General features: G+C 40.9%; 1 protein-coding gene across 1 annotated transcript in view; it reads right to left on the bottom strand.

Annotated features, from left to right (window-relative positions):
* The window catches only part of cdcp1b (CUB domain containing protein 1b), a 30,252-nt gene that overhangs the window by 10,720 nt on the left and 6,852 nt on the right, over positions 1-12,680 (bottom strand). Inside the window, exons 3-4 of the mRNA XM_038966504.1 lie at positions 1,173-1,406; positions 554-910 (exon numbers count right to left, since the gene is read on the bottom strand). Coding sequence (XP_038822432.1) covers positions 554-910; positions 1,173-1,406 — 591 coding nt within the window. The remainder of the gene's footprint in view (positions 1-553; positions 911-1,172; positions 1,407-12,680) is intronic.

The following is a 12,680-nucleotide window of genomic DNA, read 5'->3' as shown; positions in this document are numbered from 1 at the left end:
CACAAAGCGAGGTCCATACAGAAACGGTTTGTCAAGATCAGTGTGGAAGAACTTGACTGGCCTGCACAGAGCCCTGACCTCAACCCCATCAAAGACCTTTGGGATGAACTTGGAACACCGACTGCAGGTGCAGGTGTCCACATACTTTGTAGTGCATATCTGCATTCCGAGTCATGTGAAATCCATAGATTAGGGCCTAATTTCCTTATATGAACTGTAACATCTTTGAAATTGTTGCATGTTGGGTTTATATTTTTGTTCAGTATAATTTATTGTTCTGTTTTCTACAAAGTATAATTTATTGTACATAAACTACATTACCAAAAGTATGTGGACCAGTTGGAAAGGTGGCATCCTATGACGGTGCCACGTTGAAAGTCACTGAGCTCTTCAGTAAGGCCATTCTACTGCCAATGTTTGTCTAAGGAGATTGAATATACACCTGTCAGCAACGGGTGTGGCTTACATAGCCGAATCCACTCATTTGAAGGGGTCTCCACATACTTGTGTGTATATAGTGTGAGGCATGAACAGAAGAGTTGAAAGAGCTTACGTTTCTTCATTGGTTTGGCAGTGGCCGTGAATATAGGGGAATTCACCTCCCCGCCGTTTTGAACTTGCAAAGACACCGTGGCGTTGCTCAGTATATCTAGGTGAGCCACAAGGCCATTCCTGCAGTATGTCTGAGTTTTGACCTCTCCTTCAGTGCTGGTCCTGGTTACAGCGTACTGGTAGCCATCTTGACACATCTCTGCTTCAGTCATCTCCTTCAGCCTGTCAACAGGGAAGTCCAAACTCAAAACGGTCTTCTCTGGCACATTTAGGTGCCAGACGAGGGTTCTATTGAACTCTGGGAAGAGGGAAGGCTGAGCTGCACCTGTGGCAGGGCTGCAAGAGTCCTTGGTGCAATCTGGGTAAAATAAAATTACATAACAGGTAAGAGGAGAAGAAACCCAAACAAAACCTGCTTAACAGTTCACCCTTAGTGCTAGATTTGTAAGGTGGCCTTAGCTGTTTTGATGAGGTATCCTTGTTGACACAACTACCACCCACAGCGTGCATATCAAATTCTGAAGCAGCTGTCTGTGGTGTACGTCTTTTTGACTGGTTTGATCGAATTGAGGTGGCAGCCTAAAGGGAAACCTAATACAACAACGTTTCTCTAGACTCACCGATTTTCCTGTGGATCTGGATGGCAAAGGCCCTCTGTGGCAGTTCAGTGCAGTTGAAGAGCAAGGTGATGTCCTCATCTGGGACCAGGGCCAGAGATGAGTGACAGGCCGTCTGGGTGTCATTCTCACCGCCACGGACTGTGCACACGGAACACCGTTCCAACGGAAAGAACAGTGAGGACGACACAGTCACATCGGCATCTTTGTCAGGGTGGACATTCATGTGCAGACATTCTGAGGGAACAGAACAAAGAAAAGGTTATTTTTCATATTTTGCAGTCCAAAACAGAAAAGGCCAATCTACTACTAATCGTTGTATTGAGGAGTAAAACTGTTGTTTGAATCAATGAACAGGCTAAGATTTCTGGAGGTGAAGGTAACAACCAATACATGAGAGAAAAAGGTTATAAAACAGTGACATAGCATTTCAGTTTCACTGAACATTGGGAGTAGGCTTGAACCTATTTGCATGTCTGGACTCGAGGCTGCACTGGTTATTGCACAAATACACATCCTTCCAGAACATTCGGCTACATTGTCTTTTAGAGGAAAATATGAATTTAGGTTCTCTGGGACATTCAAATTGACAGGAAGTAGCCTGTATCAAGTCCAGTGTCAGATGACTGGTCTGTGCCTAAACCTACCACGGCGGAAGCTCTTTTGTCTTTGAATAGCATATCAACATATAAAAAAATTCAACTTTAATAACATAATCCAAAAATGTGACTAGTGTTGATGCTTCTGCAAACAGCGTGGTACCAAGCACACCGGCCACTGTGTACCCGACTGCAAAGTAGCACCCACAATTAAGACAGTACTCAGACTGAAGTCTTATCAAAGCCCTTGTTACAGTTATGTAGGTGATCTAACAAGGGTGTTTGAAGAAAAAGTAGGGTATTCTCATATTGTTTGAGAAACTCATCCTTTATTTGAAAACCTAAATATTTGGAGGAAAGTCTAGTGGTTACATCTTATGTACATCTTATGGTGTTAAGATGGAAGTTTGGTATGGTTAACAATACTTTCCATAGGCTGTTTCCATAGGCTGTTCATAGGCTGTTCTGAGAGAAATACTATTGTAGTGCACCTACAAAAACATGCAGGAAATGTTCATCACCTATAAACTTGCAGAGACTTGAAGCAAGCACAGAACAATGGCAGAATTCACATCACACAGAATTGTAAAAAATGTTGCCAAAGGGTGATTCCTCACAAAACTTGAATTTGGGGGGGGATTTTAATGACATGTAATCTAAAAAAAAAAGGGTCCTTTGGAGGAAGGGTTGTTGACATATATTTGACATTTGTATCTTAAAGCATAATTGAGAAATAATGAATTGACGTTGGAATATTTGACATTTTGGCCTTACCCAGTCCTCCTTTAAGATGTTTTATAGATTCTACAAAGCAAAAATTGGTGTCATATGAAGCTTTACAGATTTGGCAAATTGTTATATGTATATAGTTGAACATAATAAAGCGAAGCCAGTATAGAAAGAACACCTGATGCCAGATGCAATCTCAGGTTATGACATCAGCCGATATTGCACCAATTAGATTAATCGCTCTACCTTTACATGGTGGTCTATTTAAAATGTACAATTTCCGCACACACATCCTAGGATGGCTGGCATGGGCAAGATATGCACAGGGTTTTCTTGCTAATTTGCTATTGCCCCAATCTGCATTACGGGCTATGCTTGTCTGATTTTGATAGCCCACCACCACCCCCAGCCTACATCTCTTTGGCTGTGCTTCCGTTTCATTCAGGGAGATTGATATAGCATTTTGAGCACACTGTCTGTAGTTATTTTATTATCTTAAATGGAGGAGCAGAGCCTAAACCCAAGACCTAATGAAATGTATTTTCTAATAAATGGTTAAACAAATGTAAGTAGTGTTTTCTGTCTGAAATATACAGCATATCAAAGTGGGATCTCTGCTACTTTTAGGAGTTAGAATCCAATTTAAGCATTCCCAGAGTAGCCTCTACCAAGCTTTCACCTTAACTTCAGTATGAAAGCCTGTAGAAGACCTTGTCAGAAATAGGCTTAAAGAAGGTGGAATGTATACAGAGACTGAAGAGAAAGCGAGACATCCGGCTTCCTAATTTTTTCCTGATAAGGGTGGGGCCGCTCTGGTTTGCTTATTGCCCCCACCCTGTGGAAGTGGTGTGCCAGAGCGAGATATCTCACTAGCTCAAGGCAAGCAGGCAGGGGACAATGGGCACGTTTCTCTGCTCACGTTGCCGACACTTGCCAGATCTTACAACACCTGGATATGCATGTTACGTATCAGCTAACCACATATTTCTTAGCAATCTGTCAGTCGATGATAACGTCTGAGCAGGGGATCGCGACCAATAAGTAGGACAGAGCAAGCTGTTCCCTCTCTCACATGAGCATGCCAGATATTGATCACGTTTCTCTCCTCAGACGTTGCATGCATAAATACGCTGCACGCAATGTCGGAGCAGGGGAACGCGACCAAAGTTAAACGGCTTCAGTCATTCATCTTAAATTTATCCACCATCTTTGGTGCATCTAAGACCTTTGCCCCTCCCAACAATTGGAATAGGCACGTTCAAACAGAGGCAGAAAATCTTAACTGAAAGCTAATCATTTTCATAGATACCGACATGGAGTAGTGTCATTTCAACCAAATTATATACAAAATAAAAACAATTTCATCAATATAAATTTTGAAAAGGTATAGTATGCTAGCACTGTAAATGAGCATACGTAAATATTTTTACTTCTAAGCCACTGGCAATCAGCACTCCATTCATATCTACCTTCCCCAGGCTCTATAGAACACGGTGAGCAAGACATGGGGTGCGTTCAGTTCACTTGTACATTGCGGAATGGTTTGTACTGAACGTCAAGTTACCCCTAAACGTTCTTGTACGCCCCTTAAAAACGGACTTTGAGATACGTTTGCTCAGTTCTGTGGGTGTGCCAGAGTGTAGCTTGACGAAAATGAGTGGCATATTTAAAGGGCAGGGGTGCATTTTGAACCCACAACCCAAACCCACCCAGGTCGTTCACTACAGCACCGTTTTCGTTTAATTGAACGTTACACTAAATTTTTTCATACTGAACGCAGGCCTGGAAGCCGAGGCCACCAACAGAGTGAATGTGAAAATGGATTCAAAATGGTCGCCCTCTGCTGGTGATTTGCAGGATGTCCAATGATACAAGTAAACAGAGGGCTGGATTTCATACCACTGGAAGTATACCAAACTTTTTTGATATACTCAGAAGACCATTATTAGCATGTTTTAATCACTACTATATAAACTGTAGATTATCGGACACGCAAGAAGAAGGTCTGATTTCATTACTACTGAAACAGGATCCAAGTGGTATATATAAAGATAACTGTCAAGAGGAGTAAAACAAGGTTGTCTTCTATCGGCATATCTATTTATCATTGTCATCGAAATGTTAGCTGTTAAAATTAGACCCAATAATAATATTACGGGATTAAAAATCCATGGCTTAAAAACAAAGGTGTCATTGTACGCTGATGATTCATGTTCTTTTAAAACCACAAAGAATCCCTCCACAGTCTCAGAGGATCTAGATACATTTTATAACCTCTCTGGATTAAAACCACATTTTGATAAAGTGTACTATATTATGTATTGGATCACAAAAAAATTCAACTTTTACATTACCGTGTAGTTGACCAATAAAATGGTCTGAGGGGGATGTGGACATACTCGGTATACATATCCCGAAAGAAAGAAATTCTCACTTCAATAAATTTTAATATAAAAGTTAACAAAAATAGATATGATCTTGCTACCATGGGAAGGAAATTACCTGTCTGTCTATTTGTGGAAAAACCACCCTTGTTAACTCTTTAGTCATATCACAGTTCACCTATTTGCTTATGGTTTTACCTACACCTAGTGACCTGCTTTTTAAATTATATGAACTAAAAAAATACATCTTATTTGGAATGGCAAGCCAGACAAAATGAAATGGGCCTATTTAAATAATGAATATGAATTCAGAGGGCAGAAATGATTAAATATTAAAGAATTAGACCTCTCACTAAAGGCATCAGTCATACAAAAGTTATACTTAAATCAGAAATGGTTCTCTAGTAAATTACTAAGAATGTCTCACCCCATGTTCAAGAATGGCCTTTTCCCCTTTATACAGATTACAACTGCTCACAATAATCTCCAAAATATATATATATTTTTAAACAAGCCTTAGAAAGTTGGTTGCAATTTCAATTTAATCTACCTGAAAAGACAGAACAAATAATACAACAAAAATTGTGGTTAAACTCAAATATACTAAATTGATTAAAAAAAAAGAAAAATGTTGATAAAATGTTTAAAAAAGGTTTCATCTTTGTAAACGATATCATAAATAGGACTGGAGTTATGTCACACATGCAGCTAACACAGACGTACAGTTGAAGTCGGAAGCTGCAAAGCACCCCCACAACATGATGCTGCCACCTCCGTGCTTCACGGTTGGGATGGTGTTCTTCGGCTTGGAAGAATCTTGGTGATTATGGTCAAAGTTCTATTTTTGTTTCATCAGACCAGAGGACATTTCTCTAAAAAGTACGATCTTTGTCCCCATGTGCAGTTGCAAACCATAGTCTGGCTTTTTTTAATGGTGGTTTTGGAGCAGTGGCTTCTTCCTTGCTGAGCGGCCATTCAGGTTATGTCGATATAGGACTCGTTTTACTGTGGATATAGATACTTTTGGACCGGTTTCCTCCAGCATTTTCACAAGATCCTTTGCCGTTGTTCTGGGATTGATTAGCACTTTTCGCACCAAAGTACGTTCATCTCTAGGAGAAAGAACGCGTCTCCTTCCTGAGCGGTATGACGGCTGCGTGGTCCCATGGTGTTTATACTTGTTCACTATTGTTTGCACAAATTAACGTGGTACCGTCAGGCGTTTGGAAATTGCTCCCAAAGATGAACCCAGCTTGTGGAGGTCTACAATTTTTTGAGGTCTTAGCTGATTTCTTTTGATTTTCCCATGATGTCAAGCAAAGAGGCACCAACCATACTTACAAAGTTGTGGCAAAATGGCTTAAGGACAACAAAGTCAAGGTATTGAAGTGGCCATCACAAAGCCTCGACCTCAATCCTATAGAACATTTGTGGGCAGAACTGAAAAAGCGTGTGCGAGCAAGGAGGCCTACAAACCTGACTCAGTTACACCAGCTCTGTCAGGAGGAATGGGCCAAAATTCACCCAACTTATTGTGGGAAGCTTGTGGAAGGCTACCCGAAACCTTTGACCCAAGTTAAACAATTTAAAGGCAATGCTACCAAATACTAATTGAGTGCATGTAAACTTCTGACCCACTGGGAATGTAAAGAAATAAATAAAAGCTGAAATAAATAATTCTCTCTACTATTATTCTGACATTTCACATTCTTAAAATAAGTTGGGATCCTAACTGACCTAAGACTGGGAATTTTTATTAGGATTAAAATTAGAGGTCGACCAATTAAATCGGAATGGCCGATTAATTAGGGCCGATTTCAAGTTTTCATAACAATCGTAAATCGGTATTTTTGGATGCCGATTTTACCTTTTTTTTTTTTTTTTTTTTTTTTTACACCTTTACTTAATCTTTATTTAACTAGGCAAGTCAGTTAAGAACACATTCTTATTTTCATTGACGGCCTAGGAACGGTGGGTTAACTGCCTTGTTCAGGGGCAGAACGACAGATTTTTACCTTGTCAGCTCAGGGATTCAATCTTACAACCTTACGGTTAGCTAGTCCAACGCTCTAACCACCTGCCTCTCGAGGAGCCCGCCTGTTATGCAAATGCAGTAAGAAGCCAAGGTAAGTTGCTAGCTAGCATTAAACTTATCTTATAAAAACAATCAATCAATCATAATCACTAGTTATAACTACACATGGTTGATGATATTACTAGTTTCTTGCGTGTCCTGCGTTAAATATAATCGATGCAGTGCGCTTTCGCGAAAAAGGACTGTCGCTGCTCCAACGTGTACCTAACCATAAACATCAATGCCTTTCTTAAAATCAATACACAGAAGTATATATTTTTAAACCTGCATATTTAACTAAAAGAAATCCAGATTAGCAGGCAATATTAACCAGGTGAAATTATGTCACCTCCTGGCTCATTGCGAACTAATTTGCCAGAATTTTACATAATTATGACATAACATTGAAGGTTGTGCAATGTAACAGGAATATTTAGACTTATGGATGCCACCCATTAGATAAAATACGGAACGGTTCTGTATTTCACTGAAAGAATAAACGTTTTGTTTTCGAGATGATAGTTTCCGGATTCGACCATATTAATGACCTAAGGCTCGTATTTCTGTGTGTTATTATGTTATAATTAAGTTTATGATTTGATAGAGCAGTCTGACTGAGCGATGGTAGGCACCAGCAGGCTCGTAAGCATTCATTCAAACAGCACTTCCGTGCGTTTTGCCAGCGGCTCTTCGCAATGCTTCAAGAATTGCGCTGTTTATGACTTCAAGCCTATCAACTCCCGAGATTAGGCTGGTGTAACCGATGTGAAATGGCTAGCTAGTTAGCGGGGTGCGCGCTAATAGTGTTTCAAACGTCACTCGGTCTGAGACTTGGAGTAGTTGTTCCCCTTGCTCTGCATGGGTAACGCTGCTTCGAGGGTGGCTGTTGTCGATGTGTTCCTGGTTCGAGCCCAGGTAGGAGCGAGGAGAGAGACGGAAGCTATACTGTTACACTGGCAATACTAAAGTGCCTATAAGAACTCCCAATAGTCAAAGGTATATGAAATACAAATCGTATAGAGAGAAATAGTCCTATAATAACTACAACCTAAAACTTCTTACCTGGGAATATTGAAGACTCATGTTAAAAGGAACCACCAGCTTTCATATGTTCTCATGTTCTGAGCAAGGAACGTTAGCTTTCTTACATGGCACATATTGCACTTTTACTTTCTTCTCCAATAGTTTGTTTTTGCATTATTTAAACCAAATTGAACATGTTTCATTATTTATTTGAGGCTAAATTGATTTTATTGATGTATTATATTAAGTTAAAATAAGTGTTCATTCAGTATTGTTGTAATTGTCATTATTACAAATAAATACACATTTTAAATAAAATCGCCCGATTAATCGGTATCGGCTTTTTTTGGTCCTCCAATAATCGGCATCGGTATCGGCATTGAAAAATCATAATCGGTCGACCTCTAATTAAAATGTCAGGAATTGTGAAACACTGAGTTTAAATGTATTTGTCTAAGGTGTATGTAAACTTCCGACTTCAACTGTACATACATGCATACATACATGAACTCAGCAAAAAAAGAAACGTCCCTTTTTCAGGACCCTGTCTTTCAAAGATAATTCATAAAAATCCAAATAACTTCACAGAATTTAAACACTGTTTCCTATGCTTGTTCAATGATCCATAAACAATTAATGAACATGCACCTGTGGAAACGTCGTTAAGACACTGACAGTTTACAGACGGTAGGCAATTAAGGTCACAGTTATGAAAACTTAGGACACTAAAGAGGCCTTTCTACTGACTCTGAAAAACACCAAAAGAAAGATGCCCAGGGTCCCTGCGTGAACTTGCCTTAGGCATGCTGCAAGGAGGCACGAGGACTGCAGATGTGGCCAGGGCAATAAATTGCAATGTCTGTACTGTGAGACGCCTAAGACAACAGGGAGACAGGACGGGCGGCTGATCATCTGATCGTCCTCGCAGTGGCAGACCACGTGTAACCACACCTGCACAGGATCGGTACATCCGAACATCACACCTGCGGGACAGGTACGGGATGGCAACAACAACTGCCCGAGTTACACCAGGAACGCACAATCCCTCCATCAGTGCTCAGACTGTCCGCAATAGGCTGAGAGAGGCTGGACTGAGGGCTTGTAGGACTGTTGTAAGGCAGGTCCTCACCAGCCATCACCGGTAACAACGTTGCCTATGGGCACAAACCCACCATTGCTGGACCAGACAGGACTGTCAAAAAGTGCTCTTCACTGACGAGTCGCGGTTTTGTGTCACCTTGGGTGATGGTCGGATTCGTGTTTATAGTCGAAGGAATGAGCGTTACACCGAGGCCTGAACTCTGGGACGGGACCGAGTTGGAGGTGAAGAGTCCGTCATGGTCTGGGGCGGTGTGTCACAGCATCATCGAACTGAGCTAGTTGTCATTGCAGGCAATCTCAATGCTGTGCGTTACAGGGAAGACATCCTCCTCCCTCATGTGGTACCCTTCCTGCAGGCTCATCCTGACATGACATTCCAGCATGACAATGCCACCAGCCATACTGCTCGTTCTATGAGTGATTTCCTGCAAGACAGGAATGTCAGTGTTCTGTCATGGCAAGCGAAGAGCCCGGATCTCAATCCCATTGAGCATGTCTGGGACCTGTTGGATCGGAGGGTGAGGGCTAGGGCCATTCCCCACAGAAATGTCTGGGAACTTGCCTTGGTGGAAGAGTGGGGTAACATCTCACAGCAAGAACTGGCAAATCTCATGCAGTCCATGAGGAGGAGATGCACTGCAGTACTTAATGCAGCTGGTGGCCACACCAGATACAGACTGTTACTTTTGATTTTGACCCCCCCCCCCACCCTCTTTGTTCAGGGACACATTATTCCATTTCTGTTAGTCACATGTCTGTGGAACTTGTTCCGTTTATGTCTCAGTTGTTGAATCTTATGTTCATACAAATATTTACACATGTTAAGTTTGCTGAAAATAAACGCAGTTGACAGAGAGGACGTTCTTTTTTTTTTTGCTGAGTTTTACATACAATCAATATTTTATCCTACAATTAGGAATAAGAAAAGGCTTGATTTCTAGTCAAATAGATGAAACGGGTCTTACAAAACATCTACCAGTAAAAGTCTTAAATGGTATTAGAAATACATCAGAAATACATTAAAAAATGATAATGTTGAAGTTAATACCCTTGCCAACAAATAACACTCATATTTAGTTTGGCTAAATAATTTGCCTTCTGTAAGTTTAAGAAATACTTCCTTGTAATTCTGTTACCAAAAACCCACATATCTTTAAGATATTTTCAAATTTATCTTCATCATGAGGGAGAATAGTGAAAGTTCACAGAAGTAACAAGTAATGGTAGATCTACCAATTAATTATAGTGATTTTACTGATATCAATTTTGTTCTTTAATTATTAGCTGATTAACACTAGAACTGCTGGGCCTCGATGGAACTCCCCCTTCAAGCTAATGAGCAGTCATGCTGACTGCAACATTCTAACAGTGTAATTAATACATTTAATATATGCCATAGCAAAAATAATCATTTGGTTGTGTTTATGAAGGGTTTGGGTAACATTAGAATATGATTTTTATTTTATTTCAAATAACACAATAGCATTTGCATTAAACCTGGCCCTAACCTTCCTATGGTGAAGCATGGTGGTGGCAGCATCATGCTGTGGGGATGTGCTTCAGTGGCAGGAACTGGGAGATTTGTCAGCATCGATAGAAAGATGAATGGAGCAAAGTACAGAGAAATCCTTGATGAAAAGCTGCTCCAGATTGCTCAGGACCTCAGACTGTGGCGAAGGATCACCTTCCAACAGGACAACAACCCTAAGCAAAAAGCCAAGACAACACAGGAGCGGCTTGTGTAAACTTCCAACTTCAACTGTATATAACATAGGTAGATGACGTAATGACGCCACGAAAAATACAGCGCTACATGTGCAACACAGCATTCCTAACCTAGCCCACAATGTCTGCTGTGTGGATCTATTTTGAAGTTTCAAAGGAAGATAACAAAAAGGCCAAATGCAACATTTGTGCTGCAAATATTTCCCGAGGGGGGAAAGTGAAATATTTCAATACCACAAACCTAAATACTCATTTGAAAGTGCATCATCCCCAGACGTTCAGCCCCTACTTAGAACAAAAGCAGAAAAAACGAAGCGCTTCCAACAACTAAACAAGTTCAAGTCGAGCAGTCATTTGAAAGAGTAAGAACATTTCAGTGAGACAACTCAAAAAGGTGAAATCCATTAATGCTAAGATAATGGAATTCATTGCCCTTGACAATCAACAGTTCTCTGTCGTTGATTTTTCAGATGTTGCCCTACCGGAGTTACACAGTATTGTTGAAACGCACATCCATGCGATACTTGCTACGGGTGTCACTGCTATTAGCTATACGACTGACATTTGGACCAGCGATGTCAGCCCCATGAGCATGCTGAGTCTGACAGCACAGTGGGTCGATGAGGATTTCGTACTGAGGAAAGCCGTATTGCATGCTCAATAATGTGCTGGTTCTCATACCGCTGCGGCCATGTCAATGGCATTTGAGAACATGTTTGCAACATGAACACACTCCTAGCACCATTCAAAACAACTGACTCGAGAAATAAGCTCATCGACTGCGTCTGCAGCAGACGTGATACCCTCGGTCATAGCATTGAAACTCTACTAGCAAAAGTACTCTACTAGAGGCTGTGAACAAGCAATTCGTGGCATTCTCTCTGAGCCTCTTTACTGTGGTCGCCACCATGCTCGATGCTAAGTACAGGGACCGCTACTTCGATGCAGACAAACAGGGTTTACGTGAAATGTTACAGACACAGGTGGACAAGATGGAAACGGACAGGGTGACAGTGCGCACCGAGGAAGAGGACCCACGACAGAAGAGGCGACGGACAGAGAGAGCTGAAACTTTACTGCTTGGCATGTATGATGAAATCCTGGTTGAGAATGAAACGACTGAACAACGAAACAGAATAGCAAGTAAGTGAAAGAAATAGGTTTTGATGATGTTTTACTGGTAATGGGGACATACGTAAATGCCAACAAAATAACTTTTTGGTCAGTGTGTGTGTGTGTGTGTGGAATGCAGTCAGCATTCCAATTGCACGGGTCCCTCTAAACTTGAGACATCTGTGGCATTGTGCTCTGTGACAAAACAGCACATTTTAGAGTAACCTTCTTTTGTCCTGTATAATGATCATGCTGTTTAATCAGCTTCTTGATATGCCACACCTGCCAGGTGGACGGATTAACTTGGCAAAGGAGAAATGCTCACTAACATGGATGTAAACAAATTTGTGGACAACATTTTAGAGCAATAAGGTTTTTGTGGGTATGGACATTTCTGGGATCTTTTATTTCAGCTCATGAAACATGGGACCAACACTTTACGTTGCATTTATATTTTTGTGCAGTGGAGTTTCGGTATAGTTTAGGTTCAGTTTCGAGGCAATTTTCAGGGTCACTATCAGATGGGCACTGCACTCTCAACTGTCTGAAGAAGGCCCTACTTTTGGGAGAACGAGGGACAACGGGGGAAAAAACATTTTTAAAAATGACACGTCCTCCTAAAACTGGTTAAAACTCCAGTTCTGTTTGTGATATTAAGATTCTGACAATGGCAGTGTGTTATATAGACTTATTTAGGAAAAGTCAAGGACGGAGCGGGGCAAGACTTTAAAAAATGGCAGAGTAATAAAAAATGTTTTTATCA

Source organism: Salvelinus namaycush, chromosome 27 (genome assembly GCF_016432855.1).
Source record: "Salvelinus namaycush isolate Seneca chromosome 27, SaNama_1.0, whole genome shotgun sequence".
Lineage (NCBI taxonomy): Eukaryota > Metazoa > Chordata > Actinopteri > Salmoniformes > Salmonidae > Salvelinus > Salvelinus namaycush.
Note: the sequence above shows the minus strand (reverse complement) of the source record. Positions and strands in the feature narration are given on the sequence as shown.